This window comes from Haliotis rufescens, unplaced genomic scaffold (genome assembly GCF_023055435.1).
Source record: "Haliotis rufescens isolate VD_foot unplaced genomic scaffold, xgHalRufe1.0.p SCAF_16, whole genome shotgun sequence".
In the NCBI taxonomy this organism is placed as follows: Eukaryota; Metazoa; Mollusca; class Gastropoda; order Lepetellida; family Haliotidae; genus Haliotis; species Haliotis rufescens.
The window spans coordinates 17,422,440-17,450,195 of NW_025963846.1; the positions used below are offsets into that span (position 1 = coordinate 17,422,440).

Consider the following 27,756-nt stretch of genomic DNA (forward strand, 5'->3'; position numbering starts at 1 on the left):
TGACAATTAGTGGCACAGCCATGATGTCAACATAATTATGGGACATGCATCATTTGACAATCAGTGGAACAGCCATGATGTCAACATAATTGTGGGACATGCATCATCTGACAATCAGTGGAACAGCCATGATGTCAACATAATTATGGGACATGCATCATTTGACAATCAGTGGAACAGCCATGATGTCAACATAATTGTGGGACATGCATCATCTGACAATCAGTGGAACAGCCATGATGTCAACATAATTGTGGGACATGTATCATCTGACAATTAGTGGAACAGCCATGATGTCTACATAATTGTGGGACAGATATCGTCATACAATCAGTAGAGCAGCTATGATGTCAACATAATTGTGGGACAGATATCATCATACAATCAGTAGAGCAGCTATGATGTCAACATAATTGTGGGACATGCATCATCTGACAATCAGTGGAACAGCCATGATGTCAACATAATTATGGGACATGCATCATTTGACAATCAGTGGAACAGCCATGATGTCAACATAATTGTGGGACATGCATCATCTGACAATTTGTGGAACAGCCATGATGTCAACATAATTGTGGGACATGCATCATCTGACAATTTGTGGAACAGCCATGATGTCAACATAATTATGGGACAGATATCGTCATACAATCAGTGGAACAGCCATGATGTCAACATAATTGTGGGACATGTATCATCTGACAATTAGTGGAACAGCCATGATGTCAACATAATTGTGGGACATGCATCATCTGACAATCAGTGGAACAGCCATGATGTCAACATAATTATGGGACATGCATCATTTGACAATCAGTGGAACAGCCATGATGTCAACATAATTGTGGGACATGCATCATCTGACAATCAGTGGAACAGCCATGATGTCAACATAATTGTGGGACATGTATCATCTGACAATTAGTGGAACAGCCATGATGTCTACATAATTGTGGGACAGATATCGTCATACAATCAGTGGAACAGCCATGATGTCTACATAATTGTGGGACAGATATCGTCATACAATCAGTGGAACAGCCATGATGTCAACATAATTGTGGGACAGATATCGTCATACAATCAGTGGAACAGCCATGATGTCAACATAATTGTGGGACATGTATCATCTGACAATTAGTGGAACAGCCATGATGTCTACATAATTATGGGACATGCATCATCTGACAATTAGTGGAACAGCCATGATGTCAACATAATTGTGGGACATGCATCATCTGACAATCAGTGGAACAGCCATGATGTCAACATAATTATGGGACATGCATCATCTGACAATCAGTGGAACAGCCATGATGTCAACATAATTGTGGGACATGCATCATCTGACAATCAGTGGAACAGCCATGATGTCAACATAATTGTGGGACATGCATCATCTGACAATCAGCAGACCAGCCATGATGTCAACATAATTATGGGACATGCATCATCTGACAATCAGCAGACCAGCCATGATGTCAACATAATTATGGGACATGCATCATCTGACAATCAGTGGCACAGCCATGATGTCAACATAATTATGGGACATGTATCATCTGACAATTAGTGGAACAGCCATGATGTCAACATAATTATGGGACATGTATCATCTGACAATTAGTGGAACAGCCATGATGTCAACATAATTATGGGACATGCATCATCTGACAATCAGTTGAACAGCCATGATGTCAACATAATTATGGGACATGTATCATCTGACAATCAGTGGAACAGCCATGATGTCAACATAATTATGGGACATGCATCATCTGACAATCAGTGGAACAGCCATGATGTCAACATAATTATGGGACATGCATCATCTGACAATCAGTGGAACAGCCATGATGTCAACATAATTATGGGACATGCATCATCTGACAATTAGTGGAACAGCCATGATGTCAACATATTTGTGGGACATGTATCATCTGACAATTTGTGGAACAGCCATGATGTCAACATAATTATGGGACATGCATCATCTGACAATCAGTGGAACAGCCATGATGTCAACATAATTATGGGACATGTATCATCTGACAATTAGTGGAACAGCCATGATGTCAACATAATTATGGGACATGCATCATTTGACAATTAGTGGAACAGCCATGATGTCAACATAATTATGGGACATGCATCATCTGACAATTAGTGGAACAGCCATGATGTCAACATAATTATGGGACATGCATCATCTGACAGTCAGTGGAACAGCCATGATGTCAACATAATTATGGGACATGCATCATCTGACAATTAGTGGAACAGCCATGATGTCAACATAATTGTGGGACATGCATCATTTGACAATCAGTGGCACAGCCATGATGTCAACATAATTATGGGACATGCATCATCTGACAATCAGTGGAACAGCCATGATGTCAACATAATTGTGGGACATGCATCATCTGACAATCAGTGGAACAGCCATGATGTCAACATAATTATGGGACATGTATCATCTGACAATTAGTGGAACAGCCATGATGTCAACATAATTATGGGACATGCATCATCTGACAGTCAGTGGAACAGCCATGATGTCAACATAATTATGGGACATGCATCATCTGACAATTAGTGGAACAGCCATGATGTCAACATAATTGTGGGACATGCATCATTTGACAATCAGTGGCACAGCCATGATGTCAACATAATTATGGGACATGCATCATCTGACAATCAGTGGAACAGCCATGATGTCAACATAATTATGGGACATGCATCATCTGACAATCAGTGGAACAGCCATGATGTCAACATAATTATGGGACATGCATCATCTGACAATTAGTGGAACAGCCATGATGTCAACATATTTGTGGGACATGTATCATCTGACAATTTGTGGAACAGCCATGATGTCAACATAATTATGGGACATGCATCATCTGACAATCAGTGGAACAGCCATGATGTCAACATAATTATGGGACATGTATCATCTGACAATTAGTGGAACAGCCATGATGTCAACATAATTATGGGACATGCATCATCTGACAGTCAGTGGAACAGCCATGATGTCAACATAATTATGGGACATGCATCATCTGACAATTAGTGGAACAGCCATGATGTCAACATAATTGTGGGACATGCATCATTTGACAATCAGTGGCACAGCCATGATGTCAACATAATTATGGGACATGCATCATCTGACAATCAGTGGAACAGCCATGATGTCAACATAATTGTGGGACATGCATCATCTGACAATCAGTGGCACAGCCATGATGTCAACATAATTATGGGACATGCATCATCTGACAATCAGTGGATAAGACTGGATGTCAACATAATTGTGGGACATGCATCATTTGACAATCAGTGGAACAGCCATTATCTGTACATGATGGGAAGACCGATGTGAAGCCAAGGAAATCTTCACTACAAGAATGAATGTTGACCTGGACATGTTTAGGGCCTAATGCCACTTATATTTTAGGGATCCTTACAGGCCATATTCAGATATATTCAGGTCATGGCTAGAGTCTATATGAAGCTTAAGTCACGGCTGTAGTGTGTATGTGAAACAGGTCACTGCTGTAGTCTGCATATAAAACAGGCCATTGATATAGTGTATATGAAGCATAGGTCACAGATTTAGTGTGCATATGAAACAGGCCATTGATATAGTCTGTATGAAGCATAGGTCACAGATGTAGTGTGTATGTGAAACATAGGTCATAGTATTAGTGTATACATGAAACAGGCCATTGAAATAGTCTATACTAAGCATAGGTTACGGCTGTAGTGTATATATGAAACATAGGTCACAGCTGTAGTGTGCATATGAAACAGGCCATTGATATAGTCTATATGAAGCATAGGTCACAGCTGTAGTGTGCATATGAAACAGGTCACAGCTGTGGTGTATATATATGAAACATAGGTCACAGCTGTAGTGTATATATGAAACATCCCATTGATATTGTCTATATGAATCATAGGTCACAGCTGTAGTGTATATATGAAACAGGTCACAGCTGTAGTGTACATATGAAACAGGTCACAGCTGTAGTGTGTATATGAAACATAGGTCACAGCTGTAGTGTATATATGAAACAGGCCATTGATATTGTCTATATGAAGCATAGGTCACAGCTGTAGTGTATATATGAAACAGGTCACAGCTGTAGTGTGTATATGAAACAGGTCACAGCTGTAGTGTACATATGAAACAGGTCACAGCTGTAGTGTGTATATGAAACAGGTCACAGCTGTAGTGTACATATGAAACAGGTCACAGCTGTAGTGTACATATGAAACAGGTCACAGCTGTAGTGTGTATATGAAACAGGTCACAGCTGTAGTGTGTATATGAAACAGGTCACAACTGTACATTGTGTGTACGTGAAACATAGGTCACAGCTATAGTGTTTATGTGAAACTGGTCACTGCTATCAGTCTATTATGAAACATGTGTCACGGCTGTAGTGCGTATATGAAACATCACAGATATATTCTGTTTTTGAGCAGGTCACAACTAGCACAGCAACAAATGAAACATTGGTCACAGCTATAATCTCTGTATGAAACACATGCCACAGCTATAATCTGTACATAAAATATTGGTTGCAGCTATAGTCTCTGTAGATACACAGGTCACAGCTATAATCTGTACATAAAATATTGGTTGCAGCTATAGTCTCTGTAGATACACAGGTCACAGCTATAATCTGTACATAAAATATTGGTTGCAGCTATAATCTCTGTATGAAACACATGCCACAGCTATAATCTGTACATAAAATATTGGTTGCAGCTATAATCTCTGTAGATACACAGGTCACAGCTATAATCTGTACATAAAATATTGGTTGCAGCTATAGTCTCTGTAGAAACACAGGTCACAGCTATAATCTCTGTAGAAACACAGGTCAGAGCTATAATCTCTGTATGAAACACAGGTCACAGCTATATTCTCAGTATGAAACACAGGTCACAGCTATAATCTGTACATAAAATATTGGTTGCAGCTATAGTCTCTGTAGAAACACAGGTCACAGCTATAATCCCTGTAGAAACACAGGTCAGAGCTATAATCTCTGTATGAAACACAGGTCACAGCTATATTCTCAGTATGAAACACAGGTCACAGCTATAATCTGTACATAAAATATTGGTTGCAGCTATAGTCTCTGTAGAAACACAGGTCACAGCTATAATCTCTGTATGAAACACAGGCCACAGCTATAATCTGGACATAAAATATTTCTCACAACTATCGACTCTGTATGAAACTGTAGAAATATAGGTCCTAGCTGTAGTCTCTATTAAACACTGCTGTATTGGGGAGATCCTGCTGAATGCAAATTGCTTGATAAATCACAGTAGAGCTGTTATAAGAGTCACTAGGGACGGTGACGCTGCAGTCTGGGGAAGTGTAGGGAACAGACGGCCTAAAGCTCTAGGGTGCAGCAACTTGATGTGCAGAGTTGTATCCCTTTGCTGCCAGGATCTGGTCATCATAAGTTATTGGGTAACAAGTGGCAGTGCAGGTGCTGCAGTCCCTTGTGCGGAGTTGTGTCCCTTTGCTGTCAGGATCTGTTGATCTTGAATAATGGGACAGCATGTGGCAATGCAGGAGTTGCAGTCCTTGGTGCTGAGTTGTATCCCATTGCTGCCAGGATCTGTTGATCTTGAATAATGGGATAGCATGTGGCAATGCAGGAGTTGCAGTCCTTGGTGCTGAGTTGTATCCCATTGCTGCCAGGATCTGGTGATCTTGAATAATTGGATAGAATGTGGCAATGCAGGAGTTGCAGTCCTTGGTGCTGAGTTGTATCCCATTGCTGCCAGGATCTGGTGATCATGGGTTTAAACCCTAGATTCATTCTTGTTATGGTTATTGTTTATCAGCAGCATATCTGTGTCCTTTTAGTTTCACTAAATGACAGACACAGAAGATCTGGGGTAGAATAGGTCTTCAGCAACCCATGCAACCCTTAAAAGGCGACTATGGTTGTAAAAGGCATCTAACGGGATTGGGTGGTCAGGCTCGCTGACTTGGTTGATGCATGTCATCGATCCAAATTGCATGGATCAATGCTCATGATATTAATCACTGGATTGTCTGACTCGATTATTTACAGACCACCGTCATATAGCTGGAATATTGCTGAGTGTGGCGTCAACAACAAACCCAAATCAACCTTCCTCATAAAGCTGCCATACCTTGAGATAACTGGAAAGTGTTGGAAGCAGTGTTAAGCCCAACACACTCCTGAAAGTGTTGGAAGCAGTGTTAAGCCCAACACACTCCTGAAAGTGTTGGAAGCAGTGTTAAGCCCAACACACTCCTGAAAGTGTTGGAAGCAGTGTTAAGCCCAACACACTCCTGAAAGCCCTGTAGTTTAGTTGTAACTACATTGCTAAAGTGTGATGAACTGCTTTTGGTACCCCTATGGGATTCCATGCTATAATATGGGGGCGGTCGGGTAGCCTAGTGGTTAAAGTGTTTGCTCGTCACGCCGACGACCCGGGTTTGATTCCCGACATGGGTACAATGTGTGAAGTCCATTTCTGGTGTCCCCAACCGTGATATTGCAGGAATATTGTTAAAAGCGGCATAAAATCATATTCACTCACCCCATGCTATAAAAGGTTCCCTTTAACCCACACTTGCAAAAGGAAGCTTGTTGGATCAGGTGGTCAGACTCAGTGACTTGATTGATGGCATGTCATTGTACCCCAACGACATGGATCATTGCTCATGATGTCAATCACTGGTTTGTCTGTTGAATATTGCTGAGTGCTGTGTTAAACAACAAACACAACAAAAGTTATTAGAGGAGGTTAAAAGAGGTTACAAGTCATATTGTTCCACAGGTTCCAAAACGTCATCTATCAACATAATGGCCAGCGAGATATCTGTGGCAATATTTCTGTTCTTGCTGATATTTTAGAGTGCACCAGCATGATGTTCCCTCGAACCATGCATTACGATATATAGAGAAAGTTAGCCATTTTTAGCACACTTGAGCTGTAACCTTCTTTGAAACTTTGCTCTGATGTTCCATGCAATGATGTCTGTATAATGTGCTCTCAATATTACTGTTCTATTTTAAGCATTTTAAGGCATTTTGAGGTGATATGTACAATTCTTCTTGCGATGGGCATTTTGAAATGATATGTACAATTCTTCTTGCGATGGGCATTTTGAGGTGATATGTACAATTCTTCTTGCGATGGGCATTTTGAAATAATATGTACAATTCTTCTTGCTAAAGGCATTTTGAAGTGATATGTACAATTCTTTTTGTGGTAGGCATTTTGAAATGATATGTACAATTATTCTTGCTGTAGGCATTTTGAAGTAATATGGCAATACATTTGGGGCAGAAAGCTTGATAGAAGTTGATTAGGAGTGTGTTGCAAGCTTTATGGACAGAAGAGAGCTTGAAATGTGGAGCTTTTCTATATTTAACTGTGACATCATATCTTTGCATCACAATCAGCGGTGTGCCATAAAAATAGTGAAGCGTGGTGTAGAATAAAACCTTGCAAGGCTAGTATATGCTCTATAAGGGTGCCCACTTCATGTTGACATTACAAAGTTATAAGCTGTGCTGCTCATGCTCAATGCTTGAAGTATATACAAGTAAAGTAGAACCATGTACAAAGACAATGTTTGAACATATTCACTGCCATTATTTGTTTTAAAGCTGTTATAGGACCAGAGCTGTTCAAATACCAAAATTTCCTTCTTGGCCAGGCAAGTAAACTTAGAAATTGTTCTTGCCCATTTTGATTTTCAACTGGCCCTGCTATATCAGAGAAAAGAAGAAAACTTTAATTATAACAACAAAACTTTAGTAACTGAAGCTATTTGAAGATGGGCAGAACAGATAATTGACTAGTCAAGTACTTCAGTTCCAAGGGGAGTAAAAGAGGTTTGGTCTCTTAGGCACATAGGCTTCTTGAAACAAATGAGTCTTTAACAGAAGTGAATTGTCGCAGCCGATTTTATGGGGAGAGGAAGAGAGTTCAAAAGGGTTGGGGCTGCAACAGCGAAGGATCTATCTCTTGGTTTTGTTCTGGCCTCTGGAACCTTAAAACTCATCTGATCAGCTGAACATTAGAGTGCGGCTTAGCTTGTATGTTGACAGTAGGCTCTTGATGTAGTTTGGGTAGTCAGGTTCTCGAACACCACTCCTAGATTTTGTACATGATGTTGAGGCTGAATATGAGTCCTGGCGACTTCAACAAATGTAGAAACTTCAGGTGATGTTGGCGAGTACCAAGAATGATGAATTTGACAGGATTTTATTTTGTTTTGACATGATGCAGTCGCAATATTCCAAATATTAGGGCATTGTTACAGTTTGGACTATTCCATGTAGCTCTTGACCATAAGAACTGTTTCTGTCACAGATAGCATTTTGCTTTTACTTTAATCTGAAGAATGTTGTTTTCAACACCAACACCTCTTTATGACTTTTATTCAGACTTAGTATCCATGGCCAAAGATATGCTTTGTCAAATGTGTATCCGGGGGCACGGGTGGCCCAGTTGTCTAGGGCGCCGCGATTTGCTTTGCAGAGTTGCGTCCCTTGGGCACACAAGAAACCTATGATTGTGGCTTCGAATCCCGGTTCGCCCCTATTATGTTTCTAGGCTTGTCAGCACCATACCCACGCTCGTGGGTTTCACCGAAGTGGTAAACGTCTGAGACCTGCATCACTTCGGGCTTTCCTCCCACATTAAGCTGACACGCCGTGATATAACTGGAATAATGTTAAAGCGGCGTTAAACCCAACTCACTCACTAAATGTCTATCCTAAATCCAGTCCGTTGTCTAATAGCTCTGCTTCATTTAAGTCAAAATTATGGGTATGACACCAGACCCAACCCATTTTTTTTGACAAGACAAGATAATGTTGAGGGTATAAAGGTCCATGGCCCATCTTATATCTCTTGATTGACTTGCACAAGTTAATATCATGGGAATATTAGGGCTTGCTACTAAAACCCAATCGAAAGTCAAGTACATCAACATCAATGGAAGACACTGGAACGCATTTGGATACAAAACTATGAATGAGCACAACTCACTGATGCTGTCAGCTTCTGCCAATATCTAATATATACATCATAAAGACTTGAAAGAAGAAGTTGGAACTTGAACATTAGATTGAGATGATGGCTGCCATTGTTTGGTTTGCAAGGTCAAGGTCACAGGAAGGACACCAGGACCTACGATTCACAATATGAGTTGATATTTCATGCACAAGTAAACTATTATGGAACAAATATTTAAAGGGTATTCAAGAACTTTTCAGAGTTAGAACTGGAGATCAGTCAAAGGAGAATGTATACCTCTGTTCGAATTACGTGGATCAAACATGGAACAGCTTCATTTTGTGATGCAGTCTATTTGTGACTTACTGAACTGAAACCATTCATTGCAGATGTCTCACTTAAGACTGACGGATGACTGTGACTAATTTCTTTCCACAGTAACATTTACTGAAAGCCATAAAACATGGCAATGATATGTGATCCTTAACTTCTAGTGAGCAGTATAGAATGTAGTCAATGTCAATGACCACTTTTTATTGTAGATATATAGTTTGAAGGCTGTTTCTTTGCCATTTTGAATTGAGCTTTTTCTTTCTTACTCAGTATAGTATGTAGTAAATGTCAATGACCACTTTTTATTGTAGATATAGTTTGAAGGTGTTTCTTTGCCATTTTGAATTGAGCTCTTTCTTTTCTACTCAAAAATCACAGCATTTGATTTGATTCTTATCCATATGACCAAGTCTCAATAAGGAAAAATTAACATCAATTTTTGTAACTTGATACATTTTGACCTTTTCATGCTGATAGATGTATCTGTATTTGATGATGGATATATATTCAAATGCTTTTCTTTGTATATATTTAGGGCATCATCTAAGAAAAATATGATGCAGATATAATGGAATAATAATGTGAATACGAAAGCAAATGAATACCTATTTGCTTAGGTATTTGGATATTTTAAGACCTTTAATCAATTTATTTAGGCACACCTTCCCCACCTTCCACACCTTCCACACCAACTCACACAGAAGGGCCACGAAGACCTCACCCTTTGCCTCGACCAACACTGGAAGCAAGAGATGGCGGAGACAAATATGAAAATGTTGTTATTCGCGCCCCTTCAGTCAAGGGCCCCAAAAAGCCATTGCGGGCTGTTTCGGACTCCGGCCAGGCATATGAGAACCAAAAACCATCTGGTGTGTCCAAAACGACATCAGCGCCACTACCCTTGAAGCAGACTTCCCCAATGACCCTGAATAAACAGCCAAGATCACAGGCTCCGGTTGCACCCACAGCAGGACCCAGCAGTTCTGGTAACACCACCCTACCAAGAGCAGGACATAGTACTATAATTGACACTGGCACTAAAATCGCAACTAAAAAAACATTTGCACCACCACCACCTAAAAACCAAGTAAATGCTCACAAGGCAGGTGTCCTGAACTTTGGCCAAGTTGGTGGTCAGACACCAGTTCCGGTCACCTCAACCAAGAAGCCTGGTGAGGTTACAAATGGGCAGTCTGATATGTATGGTGAGGTTCTAAAGAATCCAACTACTGGTAAACTTGGGAGCTACCCGGATGTATCTCGCACGGGTCTGGAACAAGGAAAGAAGAAGAGAGGTAAGCGGCTTCAGCCATCTTTGATTGTCTTGAGGAACAATGTAAGAAGACCAACACTGACGTGTGTTGTGTCTGTTGTATCATGTGGAGAGGAGCAGGTAAAGTAGTGAGCCCATGTCAGATTCTCTTTAAGTTATACATTTTCATGGTCAATTAAACTGAAGATTTCAGATCCACTTATACCAGGCATCTCCTTGTTGAAATTGTCTAATTGGCATGACGGGTTGAGAGAATGAGTGAGGTTTCATGCTTCTTATAGCAATATTCCATTAATGTCACGGCGGAGAACACCAGAAATGGGCTTCACACGTTTCACCAATGTTGGGAATCAAACCAAGGTTCGGCATGAGTTAATGCTTAAACTACTAGGTTACCCCACCGGCCCTGATAGGGGTGAAGGCAGATTATTAAACCTTGTTTGTTGAAGCTGACATTTCATTGTGAATTTTCACAACTTGCACAGAAAGTATTTCAAAACTTTGTAACTGACACATACACAAGATATATCCAGTACACAATCATTGATTCTATTGTACACTTTTTATCAGAAATTCAAGCTTCTGAAAAACAATCTCCTTATCCAATGTCTATCTACAATCCGGATCTCTTTGGAAACACAATCCAATATACATTCTTGAGTCATAACTCTTTAGTCACGCATAACCAAATCTGTTGTCTGTCTTCTAATCAGATATATTTGGCGACATGATAATCTAAATTCAATCTCTTTCTCTTTGACAGTGCAATAATCTTATTCAGTGTTCAGTGACACAATAGCCAAGTATGCAATGTCCATCTTTGATCCAAATCTCAAAAACAGTTGAATCCAAAGTCCGTCTTTGATCCAGAACTCTTTGGCGACATGATCCAGTGTACATCTTAGAGTCACATCTCTTTGGCAACAATGTTTTTTGTTGTTTTTTTCCAATTTTTGTGAATACTTACATAAAGTTTAACTTTGTAGCTGCATGGTTTAAAATTATTCCTGTATGCTATGAAAAAAGACAGGTTGAATGATGACGTGTTCAGCATCAGTGTGTTAGTGATGGTCTGACGTGACTGTTGTCCTTGTCCTACTTTGAAGCAGGGGCACACGGGGCCAGACGCCCAAGGTGCAGCAGTTTTCTGTGCAGAGTTGTGTCCCTTGGGCACGCCAGAAACTTTATTGGTCCAATCTTGTTCGCCCCGAGGTTGTTTTAGGTTTATCAGCACTATAGCCATGCTCCTTTTGGGTTTCACCTTAGTGGTAAAAGTCTGAGACTTTTGCCTCACTTAGGGCTTTCCCCCAACATACACCTGACATGCCGTGATTTAACAGGAATAGTGTTCATATGGGTGTGAAACGTGTGAAAAACTCACTCAATGCTCCTATGAAGCCAGAACTGTAGTACTAGTGTATCCCGTGTGAAATTCGACTGGTATCCCAAGGGATCCTATATATGCGATAAGGGTGGGTAGTCCAAATCTCACTGGAATTACTTCATCCCAATGGGATAAGGTATTTGCTAGGTGGGATCCCAGTGGGATATCAAACGAAGACGGATGTTAGACTGAGATAAGTGGATAAGGGATATCATTTGGTTGCCATGGAGATGTATAACCTGTTTGCATGAGAATGTTTATTACCACAAACCTGCCATGTACTTCCAGATACCCGATACCCGATACCCAATACCCGATACCTGAAACCTAATACCCAATACCCAATTCTAACTTCATGTATCTATTATGATAAGAAAAAACTACAAGAAGTCAGATTAAACTTTTAAGCCAAGTAACTTTATCAGTGAATATTTTGTAAGATGAACCTGATGAAAGGAAATTATGTCACATATCAAATTTATTTATTTTCAAATGATAATTTGGTTGTGCCAATGTTTCAATTATTGATGTATGAGTTTAATTATCATGATGATTATGATGCAAGTTCAGGTCCATGAGGGTGTATCCCAGTGTCCTGGTTTGCTTCTGTTGTCAACTGCATGCTTTGAAATAATACAATATATATAGACAGTGCACATGCTTTTATCCAACCAGAATGTCAAGAATCACTCCTACACCGAAGTATAAACACCTGCTACTACATGTATTTGTGGGACTTTGGTTGATATATTACGTATTTACTGACTTTTCTTTTATGTCAGCCTAATGAGCATTAATTTAATTAACTCAGCAAGTACTCTTTGATTTAGCACCTGGTAAGGAAGGTCTATATTGTTTGGGGCATTCAACACCTCTCTTAACACCAAATTTTCCTTTCACATTTAGGAGATCTGATGATGAAAATTGGGTCACTGTGACCTATCATCTTTCAATCAAGTCATACACTACAGTACAGTTGATGGCTGCACAGATGCATTGATAGATGTCTTGTACACTGTCTTGTGCTCAGATCATGGAATTATCCAACTTAAAACATTGGTATCAGTTGAGTCTTTATTTGGAAAATAGGTCACCACAACCTACTTTTTCTAATAACATGAACTACTTTCTCTGATCTGGGGTGTTTTGGTTGTATTTTTAGCCAATAAATTGGTGATTTTGAGTCAAGGTGAAAGTGAGAATATTGGACTTACGTTTGTTTTCATATTTTTCTAGTTGAATAACTTTTAATCTATGGATGATTTCATGTTTTCATGAAATTTGGCTGTTGGCTGATTTTGTCTTTAAATGATGGTTGGGAGTTTTCAATGTTGCATAGATATGTAATCTTGGCTAATGATTGTAGCAAGTCATGCCAACTGAACAACATTAGCCAATATTGTAGCTAAAATGGAAAGAATTATCATTAAACTTGTCACATGTTATCAGAAATGAGCGGGCCACTTGATAATGTCTTCATATCACGCCCGTTGTTCTATGATGTTTCCATATTTGTAAAAGTGGGTCAGTAAATGTTTCAAAACCGAAATTGATGTTTATTTGATAATAAACTCTATCCATTTTAGCAATAATAACAGTAACTCTATTTTTCAGGGCATTATCATTTGCAGAAGCCCTTGGTCTTTTCAACTGCCCTCCTTCACCGGGCAGTTAATGGAAGACCTCAGGGCTTCTGCAAATGATAATGCCCTGAAAAATAGCGTTACCCATATAACAACCAGGGTGATAAATACTAAACGTAGATATGATTCTAGAGGTGTTTTACACATACATACGTGGATACATCAAAGGAAACATTATTTTTAGGGCATTATCGTTTGCAGAAGCCTGGGGTCTGCCATTAACTTCCTGACGAACAACAGGAGTTGAAAAGACCAAGGACTTCTGCAAATGATAATGCCCTGAAAAATAATGCTAGGATTATTATAGGTAAAATGAATAGAATTTGAAGCTTATCCCAAAATGAACAAAACAACAAACAACAGCAAAAGTTCAGTGGCTGTATCAAAAACCTCAAAATGGAGGTCATTGATTTACAAATAGCAACGTCATAGAACATAACATAGGATGATGTCACAAACAAGAAATATCACTCCAATGACATCACATAACACTAGAATAGATTTCAGCCCCTTGTTAGGGAAATGGGGTCTGCTATCACAGTGGCCCCCCAGATTTCTGATAACATCCAGGCATGTTTTTGATAATTCAGTCCATTTTAGATAAAAATGCAGTTAGTATCTGTCTTAATGTATGCATATATAGTACTTCTTTGACATGTACATGCACTTTGAAGCAAACTGTACATAATCACGTACATACACATTTAAATCTGTGAAGATCCGGGTCAGCAACCAAGCAGAAAAAGGTGGCTAACAGGATTGGGTGGTCAGACTCGCTGACTTGGTTGATGCATGTCATCGTATCCCAAATGCCTAGATCGATGCTCATGGTGTCAATCACTGGATTGTCTGGTCAAGACTTGATTATTTGCAGTCCGCTGTCATGTAGCTGGAATACTGCTGAGTGCGGCGTTAACAAACAAACAAACAAACAAACAAAGAATCCAATGTTTAATCTGGTCAGTGATAAGTAAGGGATATCTCCGTCATCACAAGTTGTATGTAAAGAGGGGAGTGTTAGATGTTCTAGGTGTTTTCAGGAGATACTAGCAAGTGTGATATCTGTGTAGAGTATGTCAATGACTTTGATTCAGTCATTTCCCAGTATGCATGCATGCAATCCCACCCCCATGTTGTGCTTGTGAGACGAGGTTGTGCATGACCCGCCCCGTGTTATGACCAGGGAGGACCTGCTTGATGCATGTTATAAATCCTGTATATGTCCCACGTTTGGCTTTTGTCACTTGAAAAATATGTAACAAATATCAGATATTATATCTAAAATAACAAATTTTAATAATAATTTAAATTCTTTATTACAAGCTTTCCTTTTTCATTGTTCTTACAAATACTTAATCAATGATAAATTATGTGACTGTTGCACTTGTATGATCGTCCGCTTTGTACAGTGATATCTATTTCAAGTAATGAGAACATGTGATCTCAGCATCAGTAAGTAAGGGAGGCTGTCATTCACAATAAGAGAGTTCCTCATGTCATAACATCTACACGTCATACTTGGGCGCTGAAGGCTTATAAAATTGTGCTGTCTACCCCGCGTGCCTCCCTTTGCACAAGCGTTTAAATAATTAGTTTCCCACAAGGAGGCGCTGTGAAGAAAGCGATGCATAAAGCTGAACCCGTCCAGAATTATGAAAACTTTCCCGTGCCAGGAAGCCACAAGGATGCATACGAGAACTTTCCCCCGTTAATTACGCAAGGTAAAGTCTGCTGCATAACGATGCTGCTGTTTTAACTTTTGCATGTTGGTTTGGATGAATTTAGATATATTTTCATACTTCGGTTGGTGCTTGTTGTAACTATTGAATACTTCAACTTAAAAACATATTTGAATGAATTACAAATGATGGCATGCATTGTTCTGAGAAGGTATGAACTTTGGACATGTATTATTGTATTGTAGATATTTCTTTCAAGATGGACCATACATTATCCATCTCCGTCAACATTGGTGCCCTTTTCATGGGGTGGGGATGGAGCAGGTGGGGTGGGGATGAAGCAGATGGGGTGGGGATGGAGCAGGTGGGGTGGGGATGAAGCAGATGGGCTGGGGATGGAGGAGGTGGGGTGGGGATGAAGCAGGTGGGGTGGGGATGAAGCAGATGGGGTGGGGATGAAGCAGATGGAGTGGGGATGAAGCAGATGGGCTGGGGATGGAGGAGGTGGGGTGGGGATGAAGCAGGAGGGGTGGGGATGAAGCAGATGGGGTGGGGATGAAGCAGATGGAGTGGGGATGAAGCAGATGGGCTGGGGATGGAGGAGGTGGGGTGGGGATGAAGCAGGAGGGGTGGGGATGAAGCAGGAGGGGTGGGGATGAAGCAGGTGGAGTGGGGATGAAGCAGGAGGGGTGGGGATGGAGGAGGTGGGGTGGGGATGAAGCAGATGGGGTGGGGATGAAGCAGATGGGCTGGGGATGGAGGAGGTGGGGTGGGGATGGAGGAGGTGGGGTGGGGATGAAGCAGGAGGGGTGGGGATGAAGCAGGAGGGGTGGGGATGAAGCAGGAGGGGTGGGGATGAAGCAGGTGGGGTGGGGATGAAGCAGGAGGGGTGGGGATGAAGCAGGTGGGGTGGGGATGGAGCAGGTGGCGTGGGGATGGAGCAGGTAGGGTGGGGATGGAGCAGGTAGGGTGGGGATGGAGCAGGTGGGGTGGGGATGAAGCAGGTGGGGTGGGGATGAAGCAGGAGGGGTGGGGATGAAGCAGGTGGGGTGGGGATGGAGCAGGTGGGGTGGGGATGGAGCAGGTAGGGTGGGGATGAAGCAGGTGGGGTGGGGATGGAGCAGGTGGGGTGGGGATGAAGCAGGAGGGGTGGGGATGAAGCAGGAAGGGTGGGGATGGAGCAGGTGGGGTGGGGATGAAGCAGGAAGGGTGGGGATGAAGCAGGTGGGGTGGGGATGAAGCAGGAGGGGTGGGGATAGAGGAGGTGGGGTGGGGATGAAGCAGATGGGGTGGGGATGAAGCAGATGGGCTGGGGATGGAGGAGGTGGGATGGGGATGGAGGAGGTGGGGTGGGGATGAAGCAGGAGGGATGGGGATGAAGCAGGTGGGGTGGGGATGAAGCAGGAGGGGTGGGGATGAAGGAGGTGGGGTGGGATGAAGCAGATGGGCTGGGGATGAAGCAGGAGGGGTGGGGATGGAGGAGGTGGGGTGGGGATGAAGCAGATGGGGAAGGGATGAAGCAGATGGGCTGGGGATGGAGGAGGTGGGGTGGGGATGGAGCAGGTGGGCTGGGGATGAAGCAGATGGGCTGGGGATGGAGGAGATGGGATGGGGATGGCGCAGATGGGGTGGGGATGAAGCAGGTGGGGTGGGGATGGAGCAGATGGGGTGGGGATGGAGCAGGTGGGGTGGGGATGGAGCAGATGGGGTGGGGATGGAGCAGGTGGGGTGGGGATCGAGCAGGTTTGGGTGGAAATGAAGCAGGTAGGGTGGGGATGGAGGAGGTGGGGTGGGATGAAGCAGGTGGGGTGGGGATGGAGCAGGAGGGGTGGAGATGAAGCAGGTTGGGTGGAGATGGAGGAGGTGGGGTGGGGATGAAGCAGATGGGATGTGGATGAAGCAGGTGGGGTGGGGATGGAGGAGGTGGGGTGGGATGAAGCAGGTGGGGTGGGGATGAAGCAGGTGGGGTGGGGATGAAGCAGTTGTGCTTGGGATGGAGAAGGTAGGGTGGGGATGGAGCAGGTGGGATGGGGATGAAGCAGGTGGGGTGGGGATGAAGCAGGTGGGGTGGGGATGGAGGAGGTAGGGTGGGGATGGAGCAGGTTGGGTGGGGATGGAGCAGATGGGCTGGGGATGGAGCAGATGGGGTGGGGATGGAACAGTTGGGGTGGGGATGGAGCAGGTGGGGTGGGGATGAAGCAGGTGGGGTGGGGATGGAGGAGGTGGGGTGGGGATGAAGCAGGTGGGGTGGGGATGAAGCAGGAGGGATGGGGATGGAGGAGGTAGGGTGGGTATGGAGCAGGTGGGGTGAGGATGATGCAGGTGGGGTGGAGATGGAGGAGGTGGGGTGGGGATGAAGCAGGTGGGGTGGGGATGGAGGAGGTAGGGTGGGGATGGAGCAGGTTGGGTGGGGATGGAGCAGATGGGCTGGGGATGGAGCAGATGGGGTGGGGATGGAACAGTTGGGGTGGGGATGGAGCAGGTGGGGTGGGGATGAAGCAGGTGGGGTGGGGATGGAGGAGGTGGGGTGGGGATGAAGCAGGTGGGGTGGGGATGAAGCAGGAGGGGTGGGGATGGAGGAGGTAGGGTGGGTATGGAGCAGGTGGGGTGAGGATGATGCAGGTGGGGTGGAGATGGAGGAGGTGGGGTGGGAATGAAGCAGGTGGGGTTGGGATGAAGCAGGTCGGTTGGGGATGGAGCAGGTCGGTTGGGGATGGAGGAGGTGGGGTGGGGATGAAGCAGGTGGGGTGGGGATGGAGCAGGTCGGTTGGGGATGGAGCAGGTGGGGTGGGGATGAAGCAGGTTGGGATGAAGCAGGTGGGGTGGGGATGAAGTAGGTGGGGTGGGGATGGAGCAGGTGGGGTGGGGATGGAGCAGGTGGGGTGGGGATGGAGCAGGTCGGTTGGGGATGGAGCAGGTGGGGTGGGGATGAAGCAGGTTGGGATGAAGCAGGTGGGGTGGGGATGAAGTAGGTGGGGTGGGGATGGAGCAGGTGGGGTGGGGATGGAGCAGGTAGGGTGGGGATGAAGCAGGTTGGGATGAAGCAGGTGGGGTGGGGATGGAGCAGGTGGGGTGGGGATGGAGCAGGAGGGGTGGGGATGAAGCAGGTGGGGTGGGGATGGAGCAGGTGGGGTGGGGATGAAGCAGGTGGGGTGGGGATGGAGCAGGTGGGGTGGGGATGAAGCAGGTCGGGTGGGGATGGAGCAGGTGGGGTGGGGACAGAGCGGGTTAGGTTTGATGTTGTATTTAAAGAGTCTTTTTATTTGTATTTCTTTTTACTCTTGGTAAGAACATTAACCTCAAATCAACCCTTGCAACAGTTTGTTTTTCTGGTGCTTGTTCCTGTCAGTTAATTATTTTTGTTGGAACTGAAACCTGGAAGTGTTTGAGTTCACATATGCCAAAGCAAGGGTGACGGTTGAGGTAGTTGATGGGAACAATTGAGGCTCAACTCGAAGCCAAGTTTCAGCAGCAATTTAGCAATTGAGTAGCCAGAGCATTATGGTACATGTAATTCATGACTGGGCCATCCTTGCTATGGCAATCCATGACTTGCTCATCGTTGCTATGGTAATTCATGACTTGGTCATCGTTGCTATGGCAATCCGTGACTTGGTCATCCTTGCTATGGCAATCCATGACTTGGTAATCGTTGCTATGGTAATTCTTGACTGGGTCATTGTTGCTATGGCAATCCATGACTTGGTCATTGTTGCTATGGTTATTCTTGACTGGGTCATCGTTGCTATGGCAATCCATGACTTGGTCATTGTTGCTATGGTTTTTCTTGACTGGGTCATCGTTGCTATGGCAATCCATGACTTGGTCATCGTTGCCATGGTAATTCTTGACTGGGTCATCGTTGCTATGATAAGTAATTACTATTATCGTTGCTTTGGTAATTCGTGACTGTATCATCCTTGCTATGGCAATCCATAACTTGGTCATCGTTGCTATGGTAATTCTAGACTGGGTCATCGTTGCTATGATAAGTAATTACTATTATTGTTGCTTTTGTAATTCGTGACTGGGTCATCGTTGCTATGGTAATTCATGACTGGATCATTGTTGCTATGGTAATTCATGACTGGGTCATCGTTGTTATGGTAGTTCATGACTGGGCTATCATTGTTAAGGTAATTCACAACCAGACCATTGTTGCTATGGTAAAATTCGAGACTGGGCAATCGTTGCTGTAGTAATTCACAACTAGTACATATGTTGCTATGGTTATAGCACGCTATAACCAAGTTAACACTGTATTGAAGTGTGCAATAGAGAGGGAACACTGTACCAGTCTTGCAGTTTGGTTGTACTGTCACTTGTATTTTAGTTATAGGTTTACAGATTTCTCTAAAGTGATTTAATTTGAGAAGGTTAAAATATATATACGGAGATAAACTGAAACTGAAATTTCTTGTGGCATAACATTGAACTGATTGGTCAGTCTGGCAGGACTCAGAATACTGATGTAAAAGATTCTTCACTTAATCTGCACTGTGCCTTAAATTTGAATTTATTTTTATTTTTTGTGACACATTGTTCGTCAATCCATGAACCTATTGTTTTCCTTGAAATCTTGGAATACATTCTAAATTTATGATGACTACCTGTTGCAAATGATAATGAACCAGCAAGAGGGTTTGTTCAGTGACCACATAGTGGACGAGTCCAAATTTACGACCTGGCTACTCGACTCCCTATTACCAAACTCTACCGGGTACCCACTGTAGATGTAGACACATGTATACCACAGACTGAAGTTGATTGAAGCTTTATCTTAACTCAAAGATATGAAATGTGCGCACAGTCAGAAAGAAATGCAAACATGAATGATGTTTATTGTTTTTGTAATTAAACAATATTTCATGTGACCAACCACGGGTCCGGGTGGTCCTGTGGGTACCCGGGTCGTACTCAGGACCCACTTGACCCAAGTACCCGAGATAACCGTCCCATCCCAACAATAGAGACTGTTATAAGAATGTTCTGGCCACTATGTTATAGCCCAGGAACCCTGTAGGGATTCCAGGTTAGAATTGGTCCCTAGCAGCCTGTGTTAGCCATGAGAGGCTTCTTAATGGACCAGATGATCAGCTGGGGTGGATTGTGTGTCATGGCAGCCCAATTTAGGATTGAAGTTGTATTTGTTGACGTTCATCAGCTCATGAAGACAGTGACTCACGTGAGCAAATTGCATGATGTGCGAAGCCATTGCTTGTTGCTGGTTGCTGTCATGTAGCTGGAATATTGCTGAGTGCAGTGGTATTTTTAAACAACAAACAATCTCAGCCCACAATGACTGTTGTAAGGTCACACTTTTATTTTGATATTGACAAAGTTTGCTAACCAGTTAAGTTAGTTGTGTCCATCAAAATAAAAATATACAACAAATTGTGCAGCTCAATATTTTGTATTTTATGTGGCATGAAGGTGCGTGGGTTGGTTAGTCAAGTGGGATGTTTTACAGGTTAACATGTATATATTATATGTGAAGTTATGTAATGTCAAAAACATTAATAGTTACTTTAAGTTATCTATAAATTTTGTAATTCTATCTTCTTAATTTCTTAATCCATCATTGATTGGATTCTCAGGCATATGGTCATAAATTTCAGAATATATTTATTATGTTTTCTGATAACACTTAAGCCTCAGATCAGTTGAAGCCGTAACTGAAAAATATAACAGTTTTGCTTAGTTGCCACTTGATTGTTCTGATGTATAAACTGTGTACTGACCACCTTGCTTCTTCTGTTCAACAGAGCATGCAACAACAGGCCCAGAGAGCCCCACTTATGTAAGTGTTAACTCATCTTTTCTGTGAGTGAGTAGGGTTTTGTGCATCATCAGTGCATCACAGGTTTGTACACACTACCTTCGTCCATCACGTGTGAATACATATGACCACTTTGGAGTGTAATAATCATGTGTGTCTATTTTCATGTATAACTCAAAGAAGTCAAACGAGCCCTTATAAATCCGCCTGGGAACTTTGTGAAGCAGTGTGGACAGTCAAGTCTGCAAGGCTATGGCACATGAGGCACTAGAAACATTGCTGATGTCATCTGAGTGCTCATTGGTCGCACCACTGGCTATTTCCGTCTCGATGGAACCAGGCCATGGCTTGGTTCGTTGATTAAAATGTCCAACTACATCGCAAACTTAAGCTGCCATATGTATTCATGGATGATGGAAGAACCAAGTGTTGTCTCTACAAACCTGTGAAGTACCGTATTGGACATAATAAGCACCCAGGGCAAAAAAAATTAGAAATAGAGGGCTCTTATTAGAAAATTATTTTGATGAAAAACAACAGAGTTGAAAGATCGTGAATTTCGTGGTTTATACTGACAGCCTGAAATGTTTATATACGACGGATATATGTTTCCAGAATTTAATTTCCCATAATTAAGGATGCATATAACACACGTATTATACACGAATAGATAAGTCTTGTGTACATTGATCAATCGGAAAGGGTGTAATTCAGTGTCCAACCCAGACTGCACAATTGCGTGATTCACGCTAAAAAAAATCAAATCACCCCTCATAAAAAACTCAAAGCGCGATCTGTCGCGCACAGTAATTTCTTGTACAGTCACTTACTTTATCAGCTGTTAATCCCTACCTTTAGATTCAATACTCACTAAATCTTTAATCAATTAACGAAGAAAGACAGTTCACAGCAATTATTGTAAAAAACTGTCAAAGACCGATCGATAATAACCGGAATTTCGAACATGAGTTACGTCCCTTGGGTTGCTGAATAAATGATTGACAGGATTTGCATAGGAAACAAAATTTAATTTACTTTAGTAGAAAGCGTATCAAAACTTTGATCAAAATTATATTGTTATTTGTTGTTTAGTAATCAAAAACCTTTGACAAGATGTTAAAATACAATAAATATTCTATCTTGAATAGTTCTGAAAATATTTTTGAGCATTTTAGTTCGTTTCAGTTTCGTTTCTGAAATCACTCAATATGAATCACCGACTGTCATTGCAGACGATCTTTTGAAAAGTGAAAATGTCGCGGATGGGGAGTCATCAGTGCATCATAGATGCATTGATGTCACTTTGACATTGATAGGCTGGGTTTGTTTGTGGACCATTGGAGCACCATTGAAATTGGTTGGAGGTTACCGACTTATTTACTCAACATTTGTAATCATACAGTTGAAACAGACCTTTGTTACCATGTTATCTTGAACTAAGACTTGAAACCTTAGCACTTTCTATCTCCTGGAACAAAGTTGACTCTTCCCACTATCAGGAACTAAGCATAGAGAAACTGTAGCCTCCACGGCCTCCAGATATCAATCGTAACACTACGACTGTCGTAACTGCCATACGATTTCTAGGGCATTGCTAAGTTACGATAGTCGTAGCAGTGTACGAAATGTATGCATGAAAGTCCCTTATGTTAAAAGGTAAAGATTTAGGGGTCCTTAGATTCAATATAGGGTTTCACCTTGTCTTACATATATGGGGGTAGGGGACTCCGAGGGATTAATTTCAAGGGTTGTTGCAGGCAATGTCCTTTAATGATGATAATGGTGTAGTGTACTGTACATTAGATAATTACTTAAGAGCCTGGAATGAATCAAATGATTATGTGGACAGTGGTCATGCTTGATGGATGCAAATTGCCATATTTGGTGAAGATACACTATCTAGCGTCTTGTTTACATATTAGGAACTATCTATTTCTATTAGTGTAAACAAATTGTTGGAAGATTGAACAATGGTATAACATTAAAGCTAACGGAACACTGTTATAACAGATGAACAGATTCCATGCTGCTAAATCCATTTTAGCTGTGCCTAGTGCCTTCTTCTAATGCCAGCACTTCTCTTCTTTGGTAGGGCTGTGTATTGGCAAACAATCACATTGCAATATATTGCGATTCAGGTATAAATCTTATTATGGGACACCAATGTACATGCAGATCCCATTTCTACAGTAAATATTACTCAATATTTGTGCAGCATTAAAAAGTCATGGATGCAGGGGAGATAACAATACGAGAGAAAAATCACTTCCGCATTTCAGCGTTTGGGCAATCAATTTTGAAGGGAAACATCATTTGTGGATCAATGTCTGTGTAAATTGTTAGTTAAACGATTCAAATACTAATGTTAGTTATTGTTTACCCAATGTACTGGAACACAGAGAGAATATTGCAAAACTTATCATTTGAAAAGCATATTGCGGTATACCGTGCAGCCCTATTGTTTGGTATGTTCTGGTTCACACATTGCTGGTTTAGAAGGCAGCTGGTCTTTGTCAGCACAGGCATATTCAATTGCTTCACGTTGTTTGTCTTTGGGCACCATATTGACACTTTAGCTGAATAACCACATGGACGGACATTAATATCTTTGATAATGTAACATTGATATCCTTTTACATCCTACTTTTTGTAAACATTTCAGCATGTATATATATTTACCTGATGAGTGAGGGAGTATGGTTTTACGCCGCTTTAAGCAATATTCCAGCAATATGATGGCGGGGGACACCAGAAATGGGCTTCACACATTGTACCCATGTTGGGAATCAAACCCGGGTCTTCGGCGTGATGAGCTAACGCTTTAACCACTTTTCTACCCGACCGCCCCTCACCTGATGAAGGGGCAAGAGGTAGCCAAGAAATGTTGTTACAACAATACAGAACTTGTTATCCATGAAAGTTTGATGTCCTCATGTTCTTTCAACTTCTAAATGTCTGTTGAAGACTTCATGTAAGATAGGGTTGTCACGATTAGACTATGCTTCGATACGTCGTAACTTTACATGATACACATGCCAATGTATTAATTCATGTTTTGCAATAATAAATGTTCACTTCATTTTGCAATAACCCACCAGATAACCATTCGGACTTGTTACCTTACAGTGTATCATGAAACAAAATGCTACATTTAATGCCCAAAATTATCAGAACAACCCTTTATTAACCATTCATGCAAGTTAACACAAAGTGCTGGATACCAACAACCATGTGTTAGCGAAGTCAGATGTAACATGGGAGTATTTCACACACAAATGGTACCAATTGAGTGTCACGATAATTGAGGTAAGCCTATCATGACACCACTAAATGTAAATATTGTTGTATTTTTTTCAAGTAGATATGAGTAGTTGTGATATGATGAGCTAGTAGTATCTTGTGCTGCTTCAGGACTTTGCCCCAGAGTTGCCATCTCGAGGGTACGAGAAGGAGGGTGAGTTACGTCACGTATTGCACATTTGCACATATCACAGTTTATGCACTAACGTTTGGTTCACTTGGATGAAGTTAATAATAAATGTGCTGGGTGACCTTCATCACTGATACTTTGTATGGCGTGTGTTGTACGACATCAATCAATCAAAGGAGATCAAGGCATGATGTTGATGAATTGTGCATCGATCATATTGCATGACATATATCAACTAATCTTCACAGCAGTTGAATTTGTATGGCTTTTTATTAAATTTATACCATTTTGTATGAAACACATTTTTAATACTCTCTGTATTGATCGCATTGCATGGCACAATCAAAGCATGTGTTACTATGTTTACTATAGATCTTTTCTATAATGGAGATTCGGATGTCGAAGAGGGGTTTTGTGCCAAAATGAGGATTGGGTGTTCAAAATGCAGAGGTTTATCTAGACCTGCTTAGAGGCTGATATTTGGTCTCAAATCTGAAGCAAATGTCTCATTGTTTTCTTATCATCAATATGACATCCAATAATATGTGTCTTCATTGCATGTGTAATACAGAAGTGTTAGCGTTCCATGCATGTGTAATACAGAAATATTAGCATCCATGCATGTGTAATACGGAAATATAAGCGTCCATGCATGTGTAATACAGAAATATTAGCCTTCCATGCACGTGTAATACAGAAATATTAGCGTCCATGCATGTGTAATACGGAAATATAAGCCTTCCATGCATGTGTAATACAGAAATATTAGCGTCCATGCATGTGTAATACGGAAATATAAGCCTTCCATGCATGTGTAATACAGAAATATTAGCGTTCATGCATGTGTAATACGGAAATATTAGCCTTCCATGCACGTGTAATACAGAAATATTACTATCCATGCATGTGTAATACAGAAATATTAGCCTTCCATGTATGTGTAATACAGAAATATTACTGTCCATGCATGTGAAATATATAGAAATATTAGCCTTCCATGCATGTGTAATACAGAAATATTAGCGTCCATGCATGTGTAATACAGAAATATTAGCGTCCATGCATGTGTAATACAGAAATTTATTATATACTTCAGTGTGAAAGAAGTTGAGACAAGTGATATTTTCATTGCAGTGAGCATAACACTTTGTTATAAGCTGTCAATTTCTCATTTAACTTGTTAATCGAGACTGTTCATTTCGCAAAGTGCCATTTTGGTTACTTGACCAGCGTGTTTTCTTTTGCTTCCAACAGCGGCCTTGTAGGTTTCAAGAATATTTTCAAGTTGATTTTGTATATAAGCATATCCAAATGCATGATAAAGAATTTTATTGACCTCAAATATCTTTTGTTACTTTTTTTATAATTTTAAAGATTTTACAAATACGGAATACTTGTTTCAGTCACATCTAGCCTGCTTGGTAGGGAGAATATACATTTCAAGGTTTTACATTTGTAATGAAATAATTTAATTTTCATGTAGACTTCAATGCATGTATATTACAGAAATATTAGGACTACCAAGCATGTGTAATACAGAAATAAAAGGCTTCAATGCTCAATGCTTGTGTAATACAGAAATAAAATGCCTCAATGCTTGTGTAACATGGTGTAATATAGAAATATGAAACTTCTGTGCATTTGTAATACAGAAATACAAGGCTGGATTTAATATGGAAATACAAGGCTTCAATGCATGTTAAATATGGAGATATACAGTTTCCATCTGTTTGTAATACAGAAATATAGGACTACCAAGCATGTGTGATATAGAAATTTTTGATGCATGTGTAATACAGAAATATAAGACTTCAGTGCGTATGAAGCTTCTTGTATGAGTAATATAAAAATATGCCCCAACCAACTCATTCTGATTTCATTCATCCTTGATGCCTGATTATGTATCATGTATTCCAATCTTGTATATCCTAACTTCAATTGGCCCAATTGCCTGTGGCCCTGCAATTTGCTGTTCAGAGTTCCATCCCTTTTCATGAAAGGATCTGATGATCATTAGTTGAAATCCAAGTTTTGTCCTGCTTATGATCCTTGGTTTGTTAGCACTGTACCTGTGCTTGAAGGTTACACCACAGTGGCAAATATCTACAACCTGTGTCACTTTGTGCACTTTATAAACTATAGGCTGACCTGCAGTGATGTAACTAAGACATAGCACCTGCACTCACTCACTCACTCACTCACTCACTCACTCACTCACTCACTCATGATTTCACCGAATTCCAATCCATTTTAATCCTTTTAGTCCCAATTCAAATGTTAAATGTCTTATTCCAATCTTATGTTCATTATGTCATCATTTGTTCCAGTTATTTTTTACAGATCTTGCTGCAATAGATATTTTGGACTATTATTACTATAGCTATTCACCCTTTTCATTGGAGCAGATTGTACTTATTATTCAATAATTCAAGTTATAGAGGTGTCTAACAAACTCATATTAATAAACTAATCAGACTTTTGTGTATCTTCCGTTATATTTTGTATTTTCATTTTATAAGTAAGAAGATTTTAATTTCATAAGTCAACTCTTTCACATGCCTCAAAATAGTTACCCACATGCATAATTAGAGTAAAAACTATAAATATACAAGTGAAACATCATCACATTATAAGTATTGTCCTACACATCTTCCAGAGGCAATTACAACACTATCTCCACCACCAGCCTCTGGATTCGGGACAGTCAGTGCATTAGGTGGGGCTGTCCCCTCTGCACGATCAAGACTTGACAGTTCTGGAGCAGCAGCAGCAGCATCAGCATCATCAAGGACTATCGAAACAACATCTTCCAGCAGTCCTATGACCCGAAGTGTGGCCAGCAGCATGGACAGCGTCTACTCGGAGATCTCAAACGTACAGGAGTCACCAAGAAGGACAGAAGGTCCTTCAGTTAGTCGAGCACCCCCTGGGAATCACCAGCAACTCCAATTTCAAAATCACAATTCAGCTGGTACCAATTCTCGGAATCCGTTTGGGGTAATGAAGGATATATTTCATGTGAGTGGAACAAGCAGAAGATGCTTGATAAGGAACCCAATGGTCTTTGTTACCGTGAATATATTTGTGTGTCCCTGTCACAGGGTCTTTTTGTACAATTTATTCCAATAGTCAATACAAATGTTCAGAGACATGTCTTGACGTAAAAATAATTTATGATAAA

At 41.4% G+C, this 27,756-nt stretch overlaps 1 protein-coding gene across 7 annotated transcripts in view; it reads left to right on the forward strand.

Moving 5' to 3' along the window:
• Positions 1–27,756, forward strand: part of LOC124121243 (tyrosine-protein phosphatase non-receptor type 12-like) — an 83,689-nt gene that overhangs the window by 44,278 nt on the left and 11,655 nt on the right. For 3 of the 7 annotated variants that reach the window (XR_007221596.1, XM_048396931.1, XM_048396930.1), the window contains exons 12-16: positions 10,044–10,682; positions 15,292–15,408; positions 21,132–21,166; positions 24,557–24,599; positions 27,232–27,593. Coding sequence is in view for 6 of the 7 variants with exons in the window: in XM_048396931.1 (XP_048252888.1) it covers positions 10,044–10,682; positions 15,292–15,408; positions 21,132–21,166; positions 24,557–24,599; positions 27,232–27,593 (1,196 nt within the window). In the remaining variant the exon portion in view is untranslated. The remainder of the gene's footprint in view (positions 1–10,043; positions 10,683–15,291; positions 15,409–21,131; positions 21,167–24,556; positions 24,600–27,231; positions 27,594–27,756) is intronic. The other 4 variants (XM_048396932.1, XM_048396933.1, XM_048396935.1 and 1 more) reach the window with 4 other exon arrangements.